Source organism: Candoia aspera, chromosome 6 (genome assembly GCF_035149785.1).
Source record: "Candoia aspera isolate rCanAsp1 chromosome 6, rCanAsp1.hap2, whole genome shotgun sequence".
NCBI lineage: Eukaryota > Metazoa > Chordata > Lepidosauria > Squamata > Boidae > Candoia > Candoia aspera.
Genome location: NC_086158.1, coordinates 36,706,846 through 36,726,271, shown reverse-complemented (window position 1 = coordinate 36,726,271; position 19,426 = coordinate 36,706,846). Strand labels below are relative to the sequence as shown.

The window sequence follows — 19,426 nt, the reverse complement described above, 5'->3', positions numbered from 1 at the left end:
GAGACCCTTCCACTCCACATATTCCCTAACAGCACACAATCACTTTTGTCAGGGTTGCAGTTTTGCACAAAAGAAAAACCTAAAGGAAAACTGAAATCTTTTTCAGTACATTTGATCGATGTTTTTAAGTTCAGATGTAGATTAGCACAATATAAATACTGAATATAAAATGTGTTTGAATGTATCGAATATAAAAGAAAAACGAATGGCAAATATGAGCCAGAAGCTACTATAGAGGCGATAACATTTCTTTGCTATATAACTAAAATCCCCCAAGTCTCAATGCCTGAGAGCGGGCATGTGCATCAATATAAGCATTTCTGAGATATCTCTCCCCAAATGTGCAATTTTTATTCTGGCCGACGTGGAATCATCACTTGCTAGCTAACCTAATAACTAGATCTGTTAGAATGACAGTCGGGCGCTCCATTTCGAGTTACTCTTCCCATAACTGACGCGACCGAGGGCTCCGCAAAGACACCAACGGCAGCGAGGGGTAACAAACAACACAAAACCAAACTCTCGTAACAACCGACCCCCCTCCCCCACGCATGCACGTACGGCGGGACCGCGCGCCCATTGGTCCGACTTTCTCCCCTCCTCGCGTCTCCTTCTCCAAGGCCTGGGGAAGCCGCTTCGACAGCCTCCCAACAGACAAAGAGCCCGCCGGTTATTGGTGGTTCTGTTCCACATTTGAGCTTCCTCTCCCCGCACAGCGTCCAATGGGCTCATTGACATGCAAATCAGATGCTTTAAATAAGGCTGGGGCGGTGGCCCCCGGGAGGGGGCGCTGAGTGGGTTGGAGGCGGAGGTGGCCGGCGCCGCGAGGGGAAAGCGTTCTGGGGGCCCGGCTTTGCTGCAGTAGGAGCCGCCTCTTCTCCTATCCTCCCCCTGACCCCGCCGGCCTGTCTGGTTGTCGTCTGCTTTCGTTGCGTTTGCCCTGTACCACCATGGCCCCCTCCTTTCGTTCGAACCCGAACCGATCGAGCCGGGACGAGGAGGATTTCTCTCAGGCGAGAGGAGATAGGAAGGTGAGGCGCCTGGGAGCCAGGCAACGGGCGCCGACGGGGGTCTGTGTCTGTGAAACTCAAGCTTGCTGGCATGCATTCACACGCGCGTGCAGCGATTATTAGTTACGCCCTTTCGTTTTTCTTCCTCCCGCCCTTGCCAGGCAAGGAAGCCGCTCGTGGAGAAGAAGCGGCGAGCGCGAATTAACGAAAGCCTGCAGGAGCTGCGTCTCATCTTGGCGGAAACCGAGGTAACTTGGCCGGCGAAGACTTGGGGGCAGGGGTGAGATCTCCGCCGGGGACGGGGGAGGAGGCGGCGGCCGGGAGGCTGGGGCTGACGACCTTGCTCTCCGCTGTGCGTTTTGCTTCCTGCTAGTTCCAGACGAAGATGGAGAACGCCGAGGTGCTGGAGCTGACGGTGAAGCGAGTGCAGGGGATTCTGCAGAGCAGGTCGCGAGGTGAGTGTCGGCTGCCACCGTCATTCCTGCGCCTCATCCTCCGGAAGGGGATCGGCTAAATTAAAAGGGACGCTCGGGTAGATTCGCGATGAACTCCTGCAGGAGATGCGTCCTGCTTAGCTTTTTTCCTACAAGGCGTAGCAGTTCTTAAGAACACATTCCTGCCAGAATACAGGATGCTGCCACTTCCATGTAGTTCACAATTGGACTAATTGTACTTAATAGTAAAATGATTCAGATTTTTTTTTCTCTGGGAAAGACAATAATACCTTTCGAAGTGCCTTGTAATTGTTAGTCTTTTGGTTCCTTCCTTCAGTTGGGCAGTATGCATTATTCCTTTTTTATACCTGGGTCAGGCCCTTGTTTACATCGGTATTTTGAACATATCTCAAATATTCTTTTAGAATAAAACAAAGATATTTTTTCTACCTGCCATGTTTTACCCCACTCCTTAGTCTTAATTAGTTCTGTGTCTCCTTTCCTGGTGCTTGATGGTATCTTTCATGCTATATCCTCAATTGATAAGTTATTTTTCCCAACCTTAACTTAGCCTTGTGGCTTCATAAAGGTTAATTTTTAAAAAATGTCATAAGAATATTTTTTAAGAGTTTTATGCATATAATCTGAAGGGCTTCTAACTTTGGTCTTCCCAAAGTGGGCCTTGTTCAATATAGACATTTCCTCTTGGAAATAGCATGGGATTTCCAGTAAGTGTTGAAGTATATTGTGCCGATTATCCTTCCATTCTAAAGTTAGTTAAAAGGGCTTTTTTCCTGTGATGTATGAGATATGATGACAGGTGCAATACAGTTTAAACACCTAGTTGGTATTATGAGAAGAGAGATGGGGGAATTGAATCAAGTACAGTGTTGATGGAGGAAATAAAAGGAGGTGTTTTGTGACTTGGCTGTGTTTGTTTCCTTGTTTACCTGTATCTCAGATAGTGACAAACTGCAGCGAGAGGCCAGTGAACGCTTCGCAGCTGGGTACATTCAGTGCATGCATGAAGTTCATACATTCGTCTCCAGTTGCCCTGGGATTGATTCTACCATTGCAGCAGAGCTCTTGAATCACCTTCTGGAGTCGATGCCTCTGAATGAAGGCAGTTTCCAGGACCTGATTGTGGATGTCTTATCAGATCCCTCCATCAGCCAGTGGCCAAGTGGTGATGGGCTTTCTCAGATGCCTGGAGGATCACGTGGAGCTTTAAGCCTGTCCAATCTCACTTCATCTCTTCCTTCACCTTCCTCCAGTGAAGAGATTTGCTCGGATCTGGAAGACACAGAGGCTGAGCAAAGCCACATCTCTTTGGATGGACTGGACAGGTCTAGGATGCAAAATGTGCCTTCCTCCAGCCTTTCCAAATCTCTGTGGAGACCATGGTAATAAACTTCACAAGAACCAACGAAGATCTACCTAATAGGGAGAATACTCGAGCACTGTGTTCTTCTAGCCATTGGAATACAGACGGTGAGGATTTCAGATAGTGCATTGTGTCATAAAATTACTGTATTCAGGACTGTATAGCTGGCACTCTTGCACTGTCAAATCCTGACAGGTTAAATTGCTAAGTGAGTTAACATTTGATCTGTGAGTATGAAAAATGAATTTTGTATGTCTTTGTTTTCTTAATTATTACTAGGGGTGGGGGGTTAAAAGATTTGGAAGTGTGTGCAAAAGAGCTCTTTTGTTGATGCACAGCACTGTTTTGCAACTTACCTTTTTCTTGGGGGGATATAGTAAGTGCCTCCGATACTGTGTCTTTTTGGTTATGAAAAAGCCCTTGTGGATCTGAGAACTTGGTGGTTTAATCCAATTAAAGCTATGGAGTAAAGCATTAATGCAGAACTTCATATATTTTACTGATAGATTTTTTTAAAAAAAACCAGGAAAATCCCTGAAAGGGATTGGTGAAGCTAGTTTCTTGATGAGTTTAGTATTCTAGGATTTCTCCTTCAGTGAAGGAAGAGGAAACTGGAAGCTAGGATTGCATTAGGTAAGCTTTTAAAATGTTGGTGGCAGGGTGCCTTCTAGAAATGTATTTTGTGCATATCCAGCACATAAGAATTTAATGTGGTATGTATATTAGCTTGTCAAATTTTTATTTTAATCTTTTTTTTAAAATAAAAGTTCACTGATTGCATGTATTTTAAGGGACAACATTTCTGCTGTACAAATTCAGTTCCATGTTAGTGATTTAACAAATATGTATCCTTGAGTGCAAACATTGGTAATTAAGCACTTAATTCTTGTACTGAACTTGTCTGTTCAAGTCCAGAGAAGCTGGAATGTTTCATTTGTTCTTGGGCTAGTCTAATAATTCAGCACACTGAATTCCTTAGATTTGTTCTGCGGCTTCCAGATACGATCATTCTTAAAAATATATGCCAGCAGATTCTCAAGCTATCATAAGCGTGCTCATTTAGAAGCAAGGTTTACTGTGCTTGCTCCTAAGTAAATGTGTGTCGAAAGCAACTTCAATAACTCAGTTTGATGACAGTTTGGACAAATGAAACCTGGTTGTATGGAAATCAGTTAATGACACGTAATTGTTCAGAAAGCTTAAAACTTTTTTTTTTAAATCTCCCACTGCATCCTTCCTCATGCAACTTGTCTTTGAAGAAAAGATGTATGAGTACTTCTGCTGTTTTTCCAGAAAGTCTTCATTCTAGCATAAATATCTGTGGCAGTCTTCTCAGCCTGGTATTCTCTGTTTCCTTTATCCTCAGCCAGTACATCGAGCACTGAGGCTTGAGATCCATTGCATTGGGGGCACACCAGATTGCAGAAGCTGTAAACTTATGAAAGTGCCCCAATTTAGGAAAAGGGAGGAATAAACGTGTAAGCTGTGGGCTGTCTGTGTAATATTTCTTTTGTTAACCATGTGGAATAATAAAAAGTGGAAACAAAATTGATTGGAAGATGTGTACTTTGTAAACTGCCTTTTAGGCCATCTGAGGTGAATGGTCTTAATTCAAAGCTTGGCCCAAGAGTTGTTTCTCTCCAAGTGTGCTGATTTCTCACCTACCATTGACCTATTACTCTCTTTCCCCTTTTACCCCCCAAGAAGGAATAAGCTTCTCCGGAAAGGCCTTTCTACTTCTAGGGTAGACAGAGGAGTGTTTTGTTGTGTAAACCAAGCCATAGTACCCAGAGTGGAAATAACACCATACAGCCATTGATTATAGAGTGTATGGAGTAAGGGAACTAGCCTGTATTCACAGGGGTATGACTTAAGTTCCATTGAAGTCAAACATACTGTGTGCCTCCAGTGGTATGGTTGTTTACATTTAAAAGCACTGAAATAAAGAACAAAAGGTTTTAGACCCTTGGTTTCTTCCTCTGTACTGCAGACCAGAAAAAGTACTGTAGTGAGGAGCTGTAGAGTCCCATTTTCCATCCAAAACATGATACTGTCTTAGCCATGATGAAGAACCAACCACTAAAAGGTCAACACAACAAATTGCAATTTATTTAGATTGTTTTTGACGGTGCACGTTCTACTTCAGTTTTGAGAGGGAAAGGATGTTCTCCAACCTGAGATTTTAGAAATAATCCTCACAATATTTTTATATGCATGTGGACAGACCAGAATAGGATTTTTCTCAGAATCTAAGTATTAATAAAGAATGAACTTTGTAATAAAAGGTGTTTTGCAATCTTCCACCTGGAATGGAGAAAATAACAGCGGTACATAAATATGTGTTTTTACATGAACAAGCTATTCTGGAAGAGGGTAATTTGGGGAGCTTTTGAAATAATTCAGATGCGTTTAACTTGGGTCTTTCCTGAGCTACACTTTGGACATTGTGAACTGTATTCATTTATGAAAGCATTAGGATGACCTGATACATAAAATCAGAACTCCTCTTTTCAAATAAACTAAGTTACTTGAGGAATGTGTCTGGTGATGGTGGGTGGCTTCTTAAAATTATTCCACCCATGAAGACTAAACTTGCAGCGTCCTAGATCCTGTGCCGATCAAGTTAGAAATGTGCGTGTGTGTATCTGTCTATGAAAGAGGAACTTCGTGTCTTAAAGATTGTAGGCCTGTAAACATTCAAGATTTAAATGTTACTAATATATCCTTTGTGATCCTCTTAGTACTTTTGAATGGGTAGGTGACAGACATGCCAATATGACACTTCTTACCTAAATAAAGGTATAGATAAGGAATATCACTAGGGTTTTGAAAAGGGGTGGTTCAGAAAAGTTAGCGTCTAGAAGGAGTATGAACACTTAAGTATTTAGTTGGGCTTGTGTTTATTTGTGAAATACACAATACACAGTATGATCCGTTGAAATAGTAACTTTGGCACAAACATGAACAGACTTTATCAATTCAGTCTTCTTGCAAGAGGATTTCAGTTCTCACCCTGCTGCATGTTTTCCTTTTCAACTGGTCTTTCCCCCCATCTCCCTTGGAAAGGAAGTGTGGCTACATAGGAGGCTGCAGCCAGAGATGGGAAAACATACATAGTAATTTGGCCACAACAAAACAGTATTTTGGGGGCTATTTTACTCATGTATTAAATCGTTTAAAATGTAGCCATCCTCACAGATGTACTTTGTCCTTATGGGGGTTCAGTGAAAAAAAGGCAAAGCAAAAAATACCCAGTTCACATATACAGTTTATGTCTGCTTCACTGGAGTTCCAGAACCTCTTATAATAGATAAGTTGACCATTTCTTCTGATACAGAAAGCTGAGCGGGTGCAGCAGATTATGGTAAAATCCTGCCCCTGTAATATTTATTAGAGCTGTCAGATTGCCATTATCAAATTATCTTCCATGTAGGGAAAAAGGTTCAATTTTTCTCTATTGTATTTCATGTGAAAAGCTTGAGGAAGCCATCAAAAAAAGCCAGTAGTAAACTCCAGGAACTACAAACTAATATAAAGTAGAAAAAAAGAAGAAAAGATCAAAGAGAAAGCTAAAAGAGCAAGAACCTCTTCCCTTTTCTTACTTTATATTAGTTTTTATCTTTTTAAAAAACATTTAATAAAATCTATATATATTTTAAAAACTATACTCCAGGAACTTACCCCCTCAGGTCCTGTCATGGGCAGAGTGGCTTCAAGAGGTCATCAACAGTAACACTTTTGAATCAGGCAGGTTGTCTGTATAATACAGTATGCTGTCATATACACAAGGTAGAATTGGTCAGTGGAAAAACTTCCTAACTGGAAATAAGATTGAGATGTCCAGAAGGGTGGGATTCAAGGGTGATTCATGGGACAGTCTGAAATATGGGATGGTAACCAAGATACATACTTCAAGGCTCTCAAGGCTTCTTAAAAGCAAAGAAGCAGTAGCAATTTTAGAGCAAATACTCAGGTTGTTAATGCCTATTAAAAGGGTAGGAACAGGATTTACAGCCTCACTGTAAAGTCAACTAGCTTATCCAACCAATGTGCTGGTGATCATCCTCTCCATTAAACAGAAAGGGGGTTGCAGTCAGTGTTACTGCAGTTCCCCTGCTCTGCTCAGGGTAACAAATTCTACTGGTAACCCACACACACACACACACCCTCCCACCCACTCACACAAGAAATTAGTACTTGGGCTTCAAATTGAAGGGAGGTTTGATTTCAGAATTTAGGAGAATGTCAGTTAATTTCTTAAAAGGATGTACTGTTATGAGTTATACAGTAAAGAAATAAAGTGGAATTCTACTATTTACTACTTAGGGAACTGGAATTAAAATAGGTAAGTATGCAAATTTACTCTGCCTTTCAGAAAAGGAGGTTGTGGACCATTTTATCTTTTTTTTTTTCAATTGGCTGATTTATAATTAAAATGACAAAAAAAAGCACTTGAGAAATGTTAGAGATATTTTAATCCACAAATTAGGTTTACAGAAAGTTTACATCCCCTGATTAGGTGTTACCAGGTTTTCAAAAACTTGCACTTCTCTACTTTACTGCAAAGGTGTCAGATTTGACACTTCCCTGATAAAGGCAGGAAGAGGAACACTCCAAGGGGTGGGAGGAATGTGATTTCCAGCAGTTACACAGGGAGTATTCACCTTTTTTCTCTTCTCCCCACCAACTTCCTCTTCTGATGACTACCTTTATTCTTTGTAATTACTTGATTCTTTGTTAAGGAATAGAAATTCTGTAGCTGAACTATTGCTGGGCTGTTATTTATTATATTGGCATTGTGCCAAATCTGCCAAGGATTCTCTGCATTACAATGCATTCATTTTTAAATGTATTTGATTGTAAACAAAGAAACATTCTCTACTCCATCCTGCTGTAACAAGTAAGATATGGATTGGAGATCCCTAGAGTAATTAGCTCTGACACCAATGAAGTTTCTTGTAAATAATGTTGACACTGTTAAAAAGGCTTCAAAGGAAAGCTTATTGATACTTAAGGATACAATGCCAATGGGGAAAGTGTATTTATTTATTTATTTGATTGATTTATATCCCATCTTTTGAAATAGAAGTTCAAGACAGCATAGATAATGTTTCCTCCTCCTGTTTTTCCCACAACAATAATCCTGTGAGGTACAGTATGTTGGTCTGAGAGGCAGTAACTGGCCAAATCCACCAAGTGAGCTTCTGTGTCTGAGAGTGGACTAGAATTTGGGTCTCCCCATTCCTATTCCAACACCTTAACCACTACATCACATTGGTTCTTAGTATGTACAGATGATCTTGTCAAAGTGAGTCCACTTAATTTTTAAATGGCCAGCAGGAACAAAAGTGTGGAAGGGGGATTATCCATTAAGGATTGGAAGTGGCCAATTAACCCTCTGTCTTCATTGGTTGGTTATGGTCTATTTGGGCAATCCACATTATAGTAGATCGTTTGCTCAATTGTACATGGCACAAGAAAGAATCCTTTCAAGATTAACAGATTTTTTTTTGTACTCACCTGGTTTAAATACACGAGGGAGGGTGATATCCAAAGTGAGCCTGAAGGCCAAGCATCTAAAAGAGTGAAATGGTGTATATGTGTCAGCCATACTAGGAAGACCAGATCAGGAAATCAACTCCACAGGAAGACTAATGCTACTTTTATTGAGATTGGCTATAATAACAGAAACTTGCAAGCCTGATTGTGCTATGACTCCATCTCCTTTTTATACTTCAGTGAATTAGGGAAGCATCTGCCTGAGTAGCTTCCAAATGTTTTCTTGTTGTTCTGGGCTTAAATCATGTTTTAGCCCCTTTTGCCTAGATAATGGTTCCTGTATATCTCTGGTAAGGTCATCTTCCTAACTCTCTACAGTATAGTATATAAGAAGAATGCAGGTGAATATAGTCCTGTCCAATGGAGTACCTTAGATATAGACAGGGAGGCAGCTAGAAAACTGGTTTGCCAAGAGGGATGTCTTCTAGTGGCCAGCCTGTTCCAGTGCTGCTAGATACTGTATGTACATCAAACTGAAATTTCAAATATAGGGGAGCTATGTCCTTAGCATGCTTTAATATGCTACCCAACTTGGAAAGAAGATACACAGTAAGAAAATCCCATATGAAGATTGGCTTTGTTGGTGTGGTATGGGCCCTGTGGAAACCATAGCTCATTTTTTTCTTATGTTTGTATTTTTTTATAAGGATCTCTGTGTATGATATATATCCCTGTTAATAGTTAAATTTCTAGGGCATTCAGATTAATTCTAGCTTCAATATCTGTCAGATAATGTAAATGTAATTTCATTAAATGTCTCTAAATATTGTTTGTAGAATCCATATTCTACACAACATATCTAAACATGATTGCTTAGTATTAATATTTTTATTGTGGCTCATAGCTTTATCAATTTTGCCAATTTTGCCAATTGGTCTTAGTATACTTTTGCTCTTCGATGCAGTAATGAAGAAAGAAGTCCAGTGTTTCAAACTCTCAGGAAATAAATTATTATAAAAGGTAGGGCTTGGTTTCTCTGGATTATATTTAATGTTACAAAAGCATTATCTTCAAGAGTGGCCAGGTCTAGTTTTCTGAATGGAAAAAAATCATGAAATCTGTAAATATGCTAAAGCAGACTTGTCATTTGAGGAATTGCTAAAGGAATTCTCTCTTTGGTAAAAAAAGGGCCTGCTTGGATTATCAAGTCTGGCATCTCTGATGCTCTTTGGTTTCTCAACTGTTGTGGGGAAAGTTGCTTGTTACCTGTGAAAAACTTATCCTGGCTATGAAAACAGGTAATTAATCCAATCAAGTGAATAGAGACCAAACAATCTGCCCTTCATACTCATATATTCTCAACAGGGTGTTCATTGCAATGGAAAAGACTCAGGACCTGATTCTCAAATTCAGGAAGCCATATTGCCTAATTTACAAAGAACAATTATTTATTTCAAGGGTTGTCTGTCAAAATCCAGTTGAAAACCATAAGAAGGCAAAGTCAAGAGTTTTACATGTGCCATGGACCTGTTATGCATTTGAACAGGCTATACATTTCATCTTCCCCACTATATCAGTTAAAGGAATTATTTCTAAATATATGCATCAGTGAGTCCTTGCAAGTGTCATCCATTGTCCTCTTCTTTTGATGATGCATTTCCTCTTTGTATATGGCCACCCTACATGTGTACAGATGTGTCATGTAAGCTCTTGTTATGGGACAGTGTGTAAACATAAATAGGTTCAAGAAACATCATGGATAAGCAGCACTCAGCCTATTTTAGATATTCTAAACATTTTTGTTTCAAATTTCTCCCTAAGCAAGGTGCACTTTCATTCATACTAAATCTAGAGCAACTGCTTCATTCTGTTTCCAACAGAATTTTGCTATGTAGAGCTTTGCCAGTTACAAGTAATGATAACACTTCTCCCCATGATTTAGTTGCAGAGATTATTCAGTAGCTAGTCCCTGTGCTAATTAAAACACCACACATTATTCCTGCAGAGTTTGCTTTATGTAAACATATTCTCAAAAAATTCAGTGTAGGTGATACGCACTGTCAATTATTGGTTTAAACTAGAGCTTACTGAATAAACCACAATTGGTTGGGTTTCCACAGCACACTAAGTTTAAATGAATCACATTATGGTTTAATCTGATGAAAGAACCCACTGACACAGTTGGACTTATCTTTAGACTAGAGTGAGTGATACAACTGGGTCCTGTTACTCCTAATTAAATTAATTATATTGATTCCAGTGGGTTTAGCTGCAGAGGTGGTCTGAAGCAAGGAGTGGGGGAGGGTAGATCCAAAGTGGGTGGGAACAGCCATTCTCTGTGAAGAAAATGTTTTTGTTCTTTTCCCCCATGAATTGTTTGTAACCACCTTTTGAAATTAGTCCCATGGTTACAGCATGCTCATTCCTGCTTTATTGTGATTACAAAAATGTTTGCATCTAATACAGGTGATGCTTTACAAAAAGAATTTTAAAATCCAAAAGCCTATCTGAATAATCAGGGAGAGAATAAGAATCAATACTGGATTCAAAGGCATGTTCTTAAGATGAGTGATGTTAGGGAGAAGCTACTATAAAAAAAAACTATCTTGTAGTGCATGGATGTTTATATTTGGCATCTGACTGCAAAAGAGTTTTCTGGCTCACAGTCTTAAGGCTATCATGTGCTACAGATGAGTCTTCAACATGCTTTTACCAGTGTAGTAAAATGGAGCAGGTAGTGGACTAGGATAAGGAAGACCACAGTTCAAGTCCCCATTTCTGAACCTAAGTTATCTCACAGGCTTGTTCTGGGAAGGAAATGAGAGGAGATCCCTTTGCACAGGTATTCACATTGCCACATTGTCATTAAATAAGGACAAGGAAACCACTCTCTACTCATGAGAACTTCACCAAAATTCTGGCATCAGCTAAAATAAAAAGTAGAGAGCTACCATCAAGAGGAAAAAGGAACATTTCCACTAATTTTCCCCTTGACTATAGTAGCAAGTAGGATGTGGTCATTTTATCTTGAGCAGTCTAGACATGAACAATTTGCATTTCACTGACTGACCAGGAAGCTCAATGACTAGAAATATCCCAAATCTCGTGCTTCTGTATGTGTAAAAACATACGCTGTGTGTTGGGCTTTCAAAAAGTGAGATGTGGAAGAGCAGAGTAACCTACCCTAATGAAATTAACTCTTTCACTGATATGAAGGGAGTGCCTCCTTGTCTACTTAGGGATACATAATCCAGTAAGTGACTAACCATCCCAGAAAAATGGCTTTGGGTTATTAGGCTCACAGAAATTCAGCCCATAGCGTTAATGCACTCTAATTCTTTTTTACTTGCATGGCCTCCTTAGTTGCTGTTTCATCCTTCCCCCACAATTCCTGTTCAGCATCTGCAGTAGTGTGAAGGAAAGATTCAAATCTGACATTTTCTCTTGTTCTTGTTAAATAGAAAAAGTAAAAAAAGTGGTGGGGAGGAGGATTGGCAACCTTTCAAAATAGTATAAAGTGGTTTGCTTCCTTGCAGCTCAAATTGTTTCTTGTTAATCATATACATATACATATATTAAGGATAGCAGTATGAAACTTGGAAACACCACAGCTAATGATATATTAGTTAGTCATTCCTTTCTCTGCTTGCTCTATCATTAGCCATATACTTTCAAAAGGTAACCTATTTGCAATTTTAATGATATATAGAAAATAGTTCAAAATCATAGTGATTATATGCAATTAAAATATTTTAAAATAATAATAATTATTTTTTTGGTTACTCATTAATGTTTTTTCTTTGCAAAATGATAAATTCTGTCAGTAAAACTTATACTAACTCTTTAAAACACATTTTAAATCAAGCATATCCAATATAACAGATTGCCTCTAAAGAATACAAGCTTCAGATACTGGGTTTATTGCATTTTGGAAGACAGCTGTGTCTGGCTTTAATTACAGAATCTCTCTAGGTCTAGAATCCTTCAAAGGCTACACACAACATAATTGTTCAATGACTTCCTGAACATTTGGATCCTTTGATCATGTCAAATGCATTCAACAAAGACCCTTACCTGTAAATATACTGCTGTCAACCTAATAGAGTAAAAGTTAACACCATAAAGTTCACAGGTTTTCTGCAGCCTAAATAAGGTGGCAAAGCAAATCTTGTGGACTGCAAGACAATGGATATCTACTGCAATGTTCATATGTAAAGATCTCGAAGATTGCATCCAGCTCAACTGAACTTTGTAGTTATTTGGTTTGTACATATTTCTTTTGATAGAAAGAATGATTCTGGTTATCTTTCTCACATTTAACTTATTTTCCAAGCATTCTGTAGCTTTTTTTGGAAGCAGGTTGGGGTGGGTTGGGTTGATTTAATCTTTCTAGCACACTGGATTAATTTTAAAACTTTTATGTCCTACAGAAAAAATAATTGACTGCCATGCATATTGTAAGATTATTTCATGAATTCTAGTATTTGGATGGGAAACCATTTGAATGCCCAAGTACTGTAGGGTGGACTGCGAAGTCAGAAACACATCCCAGAGAGAGAGGGAGAATAGCTAGAACTGCATATTTCTTTGGAAACGAATGCCTTGAAATCTATGAAATACACTGCTCTGTCATTCGGTCTTCTCTAACCTGGTGCCCTTCAGATGTGATGCAATTATACCTGAAATGGCCCAGTGAGCTAAGAGTCCTGAGAGCTGCCTTTTTAACCCATCTGAAAGGCTCAGGAAACAGAAAGACGGGGAAATCATGGGATTTTTTTTTCTGATTGCCTAAGGCTTGTTTGGAATGTCATTCAATAAACTCCTAAAAGGGTTGGAACACCAACTAATCATTGCACAAAATAAAACTCTTTAAGGTATAAGAGAAACATGCTCTGATCAGGACCAATTTTCCTAAAGTAACCTGGACTTAGAAATGAAATTGCCATTCTCCTTCATGTGCTGCCTTTTCTACTGATCTCAGTGATCTCAGGGACTGCTTCCCTAAGACTTTTAAATGCAACTTTTTACAACAAGCCTCCCAGCTTTCAAAATGAAAACATAAATAGTTCTTTTATTTTCTTGCAGAGAAGTGGAGTTTCAGAAAAACTCATGTTTCTGTTGGGATGGGAATCAGATGCTGGGATATGCATCCATTACCCTTGCCAGCAGAATGTCGGGTAGAGCAGATGGGACATATGGCCTTCAGTGCACAAAACCAGCAAGCAGTGCAGAGAGATAATAGAGATGGAACAAAACCGTCTCAGAAAGCAACTGCAGCATACGTGGCTCCAGCTGCTGCTTTGGGGAAAGTCTCAGCATGTTCTTTATACTATGCCTTTTCACTACTTTGCCATGTCACAGCATAACGTATTTAGAAACAAATGCAATCAGGCTTTAAGTTCACATTTCTAGCAGCAGTTCTGCCAGGAAAGAGAGGATTGAAGGAGTGGACTTCCACATAAAAAGAGTGTTTATTAACGCAATCTTTTTTTTCAGACTGCATTTTTTTTTGATTTGGACAAAAAATAAAGCAGGATAGAAAGTATAATCCATTGGGATGGTCTACTTAAACCCTACTGAAATGAATAGAAATTCCATAGTATCATTTTATCCCCATGGTGTGTGTCTAAGACTTTGTCCCCCCTATTTATCCACAGTTCTTCATATATATAAATGCAGACCTTTGTGGATCTCCTCCCCCAGTGTCACTTTTGAGAATCACCACAAGTAGCAGCAATTTATTTTGTGGTCCTCTTCCTGCAGGCAATTTTAAAATGGAAAATCTGGATGTTGCCAACCAAAGCCATCTGCTCAGCATTCACATATCATTTACAACTCTCTACCCAACATCCACCACAGTTACTGCTGCTTAAATATCAGCTAGGTGAGCAAATGCAACTCAAAGTTGAAAGAAAAACATTTTAGGGCAAACATCAAGTCCATTCTTTAAAAAGAAAAAGTTACTGAAGCACTTAATTACTCATTATCTTCAAATGATGGCCACACTATTTCATTGTTTTATACCGCTCAAGTAAAAAGTACCATTAGAATTGGAGGCAAAACGTGGGAAAAACAGCTAAGTGTCAGTGGGGCACTTTGGGAAATACAGAAGTGTAGAAGTCCAAATAACAATGAATTCTAAAAGGGCAATCCCTCCCTCTTCGCTAAAACAAAATGGCTCAATGAATGCTCAACCTTTCAGGAAAATGGAGAAACACGGGGCACTGAAATGGCATATGGTGAAGGGGGACACAGTACACCATTTGCTGAAGGCAAACCACTTCTGTACCATTGCTGAAAAAAATATATGGATGCATTCACCTAGTCCAAACAGTTAGATTTGATGGGCACGCATCCTTACATCAAGTAAGGGTGGTTTATAAATGGTGTAAAATCTATCAAATTTATTAGTATTATTACTTACTGACCATTCTTTTTTCTTTACATTTGGCTCAGAAACAAACTTTGAATGGATCTCAGTGTACAAAAGACTGTCTGCAAATATGGAACTAACCTGATTATGTTCCAGATGATCAAGTTATCAGGTTCTACCAAACTCAGATATCCAGCAATCTTTGCACTTCTTGCTTGGATAAAAAAAAAAAAAAAGATTGGCTTTTGCAAATAGTAGAAAAAAGATTGTTGTGACTTAATTATGGATATTATATGCAAGATGGGGGAACATTCATTTTCCCTTAGCTCTTTTTTGCTCCCAAAGAAGGTTTTGCATGTCCAGAAAGGGTGAAAAAGAAAGCAGGAACAACAGAGCTCCTTTTGCAGGAGTGGGTCCTGACAACACACTGGACCAAAGGTAAGATAATTTAGCCTATAATCAATCACAGTTAGGGAATTTGGTTAAAGAGTGCCTAATAGTAATTTAGTTAGATTTCAGAAAATATGGGTTTTCTGAGTTCCGAACCCCACAATACATCTTAAGAGTGTTTTGGGAATGTCATTTATATGACTATCAGTGATCTTAAATATATATTTTATACTATATGGAGGACAAAAGGAGGAGAAATCTATATTGAGAAACAGCCTTCTTTGTGGATATCCCAATTAGAATTAGAGCTGAAGAATTTAGGATGCTCTCCAAGCCCAAACTGCAAAGCAAATGTACCATTGCTTTTTAACCTATTTATAAGTGATACGGTGTCAAATTTATCAGGTGTACAACCTTTTCATCTGACAATAATCCATTTTCAAGTTTATTATATGCTAACGCCATTGCATTGTCTTTAACTTAAATGGGTCTGCAATGTCTTTCATAAGTTTTTGTGAATACTATAAAAAATAAAATATGAAACATAATGATTTTAAAAAGCGGTGTTTCAAAAAAGGACTCATGTATACCCTTATGGGAATTAGATGGCAAAAAATTGAGCACATCTGGGTTTGAGGTAATATTTTATAAAATATATAAATAAAAATTGTTGAAAATATAGAACTAGGGTTACCTATTTGTTCCAAAGCTAGAAGTGTTGTGTGTATCTATCATCTATATCTATATCTATATCTATCATCATCTATCAATCTTTACTTCCTTTACGATATTGAAATTTCAAAATCCAGTTTGGTGTAGTGGTTAAGGTATCAGGCTAGAAACCGGGGGACCAAGAGTTGTAGTCCCACCTTAGGCACAAAGCCAGTTGGGTGACCTAGGGCCAGTCACTTTCTCTTGGCCCTAGGAAGGAGGCAATGGCAAACCACTTCTGAAAAACTTTGCCAAGAAAACTGCAGGGACTTGTCCAGGCAGTCTCCAAGAACTGGACATGATTGAATGGATATAGATATAGATAGATAGATAGATAGATAGATAGATAGATAGATAGATAGATAGAAAAAATTCAGACTAGAGTCTTAAAACTTTTATTAGCTTTTCCTCCACCAGTTCATTCTGATTTCCATGGAGTAGAATTAGTAATTACATCTATATAGACATAGATGCATATAACGTTTATAGGAACAGTAGCAGATTCAACACATTTGCTCTTTAGTTCCTCAGATGGTTTTGCTTTTCAGTGTAATTTTGTTCTTAGTGCAAGAGCTCAATACAGTATTTATTAAATTTCTAAATCTGGCTTCAACTGACTGCAAACCACTATGACAAATGCAACAATTTTTAATCACAGTTGAACTTGGACATAGCAAAATCTCTGTGAATTTAAACATATTCAAATGTACATGAAGAGTGACACCTAGAGGATAGAAATATTTGAAAGACAAGTTTTCCAAAGTTTTGATCATCTCATGCTTCATGAACATTATATTTGCTCAATGTAATGCTGTCAGCAAAATGTTGAGAACATGAGAAGCTACCTGAACAAAAGAAAACTTTATGTAGAATTATGGCACTGGAGGAGCTGGAAGTGGGAAAACATGAGTGAAGAGAACTGTTCAATATTTTTGCAATGTCTTACAAAAATAAGTTTTGGTAATCAAAGGCTGCAGGAGGCATAGCAGTGCTCATGTGATATCATGTAGTGATGAGGCTGGAATTTTTCTGACTCTTTGACACTGGAACGTGGCTTAAAAAAATAAGAGATTCTTTAGGCTTTTAGGATGGCTTAATGTATCCATTTCCCTGTCCCAAATCAGCAGGTCAGTTGTTTGTTGCTGAATGAGTGATTTGGGGAGACATCAGGAGCCACTAATTCCTGAGATAGAAGAACTGGACCATTTTCAGTCAGGGTTCAGGTCTGGATATGGGACCAACACAGCATTGACTGCATTCTCAGATGACCTCTGGCAGGAACGAGATGGGAGTGGGGTGTCCATCCTTGCTATTTTTGACCTCTCAGTGGCTTTCAGTACCATTGATAGTGGTATCCTTCTGGACTGGCTCCAGGAGTTTGGGGTGGGCAGCACTGGGTTGTGCTGGTTCTTCTCCTTCCTCCAGGTTGGTTCCAGTCAGTGTTGATGGGAGGAGAGGTCCAGCCCACACCCTCTACTTTATGGGATGCTGCAGCGTTCAGTTCTTTCTCTGTTTAACATTTACATGAAGCTGCTGGCTGAGGTCATCCAATGGTTTAGTGTGAGGTATGTTGATGATACCATCTTTACATTTCCATCCCAGGGCCACCTAAGTGATGCTGTGAATGTCCTGTCCAAGTGCCTGGAGGCTGTGAGGGCCTGGATAGGGCACAACAGATTTCAGCTTAACCTAAGCAAGACTGAATAGTTTTGGGTTTTTCGACCTTCTCGTGCTGGGGATCTTACATCTTTGGTTCTGGATGAGGTGGCACTGCCTCCGACAGACCCAGTGCACAGTCTGGGGGTTATCCTGGACTCACAGCTCCTGCTCGAAGGCCTTTGCACGCCTTCAGAATGTGCACCTGTTCCTTGACTGGGAGGCCCTGCTCACTGTCACTCATGCCATGGTCTCCTGTCGGGACTACTGCAACCAGGCCCGCAACTAGGGTCACTGTCACCTGGGGCAACCATGGATTCCACACCCATTTTGGTGTCCCTCTGCTCATTTTGGCACCCCAATGCTCATTTTGGGGCCTCCCCAGTGAGTCACCCAGGGCACATGCCCCCCCTCCCCCCTGTTGCAGCCCTGACTGCAACACGCTCTACATGGGTTGCCCTTGGAGAGCGTTTGGAAGTTTCAACTGGTGCAGAATATGGCAGCACAGTAGTAAATGACGCTGGCTACTTGGCACATGTACACCACTACACTGCTTGTCAGTGTGCTTCCAAGGGCAATTAATGGCGCTGGTTATCACATTTAAAGCCCTTCATGGCTTGGGACCAGGCTACTTAAGGGACCTTTCTCCCCAGTTGTTTCTGCCCATGCAATCCGGTCTGGCCCGGCAGGATGGGAGTACTCCAGGTCCTATTGGCTAAGGAATGTCAGCTGATGGGTGTTACATGTGCTCCCAGGTTTAGCTGATGGTCACTCACTCACACACTCAGAGCCTGTTGAGGCACACGGATCTTGTAAGCCTGCCTTGCTTTCTACCTGGATTTTCCAGATAGGTGCTGCTAGAGCAGACAAGACACACAGCCCAGGTCAACAGCCGGGCAATAATTAGGGACACACACAAATCACTTTCAACTGAAAACTGAAGCACATTAAGTTCTTTGGAATACACGGAGAATTTAAAGTAACAGCAAAACTTTACTGGTTACAATGTAGGTTTGTTCTTTCTCACACACACACTCACCCACACTTACCCATTCCCTTCTCAACTAGGCTGCCAGGCACTAGCTAGAGGGACGGAAGCCACAAAGTCTGGATCCAAAGATGACTCAAGGAGTGAGCGGGCTTCAGGACCCTTTTTTATCCCTAAAAGTTCTTGCTGTTGATTTCACAAGACTGGCAGCTACTCTTTACCTTGTTAATTTACAAGTCTGGTAGCTGTTGATGGAATTGGGGTGGGGATGGGGTTTCCATGAGCTCAGGCCCAACTTCTTTTTTCTGGTTCAGGTGACTTTTTTTGGTTTGTTTCCTTAATGACTTATTTCCTTCCTTTCTACCTCCCCGAAGGGATTTTTTAGACATGATTCCTGGCTTTTTGTCCTCTCTTTGTGCCTGCTTCATCGTTAAGTTATGGTAGCTGCAGCCTAGTCTCACATGGGCAGAAGGCAAACCTTTTCTGCCATAGCACCTGCCCTCTGCAACATTCTCCTTCTGGAGATTAGGTTGGCCCCGATCCCTGCTGTCCTTTCACAAGGCCATACCAATCTGGTTTTGCACACAAGCCTGGCTCCCCGAGGTGTCAAGGTACCCATCTCTGGGTTGTAATTATTTTATTTTTTAACATTGTTTGCCACCCAGAGTCACTTGTCAAGATGGGCAGCTACTTAAACTGAATAAATAAATAAACTAATAAACCATCCATCATGGCTGAATCTGATGTGAATCTGGATGTACCGGGTTCTATTTTAACATTTAATCCTCATTGCCCCTTTTTTGGGGGAGATGGGTGGTAACAAAATTTGAATAATAAATAAATAAAATAAAATCTTTAGGCCCATTTATTCTCAGCCTAGCCTAGTCATAGGGTTATACGAGGACAAAATAGTCTCTCTCTCTCTCTGTGTATATATTTATGAGGTATGTCTTCCTTTAAAAGGCAGAAAATGAAAAAAGT

The 19,426-nt window shown here is 39.9% G+C and overlaps 1 protein-coding gene across 1 annotated transcript; it reads left to right on the top strand.

The window, feature by feature from the left end:
- Positions 1-845: 845 nt before the first annotated feature.
- LOC134499856 (transcription cofactor HES-6-like) lies at positions 846-4,380 on the top strand. Its single transcript, XM_063306726.1, has 4 exons — positions 846-1,031; positions 1,172-1,258; positions 1,384-1,465; positions 2,406-4,380. Exons 1-4 carry the CDS (start codon positions 951-953, stop codon positions 2,849-2,851), a joined length of 696 nt encoding a protein of 231 aa, XP_063162796.1. The 5' UTR covers positions 846-950; the 3' UTR covers positions 2,852-4,380.
- The last annotated feature ends 15,046 nt before the right edge of the window (positions 4,381-19,426 follow it).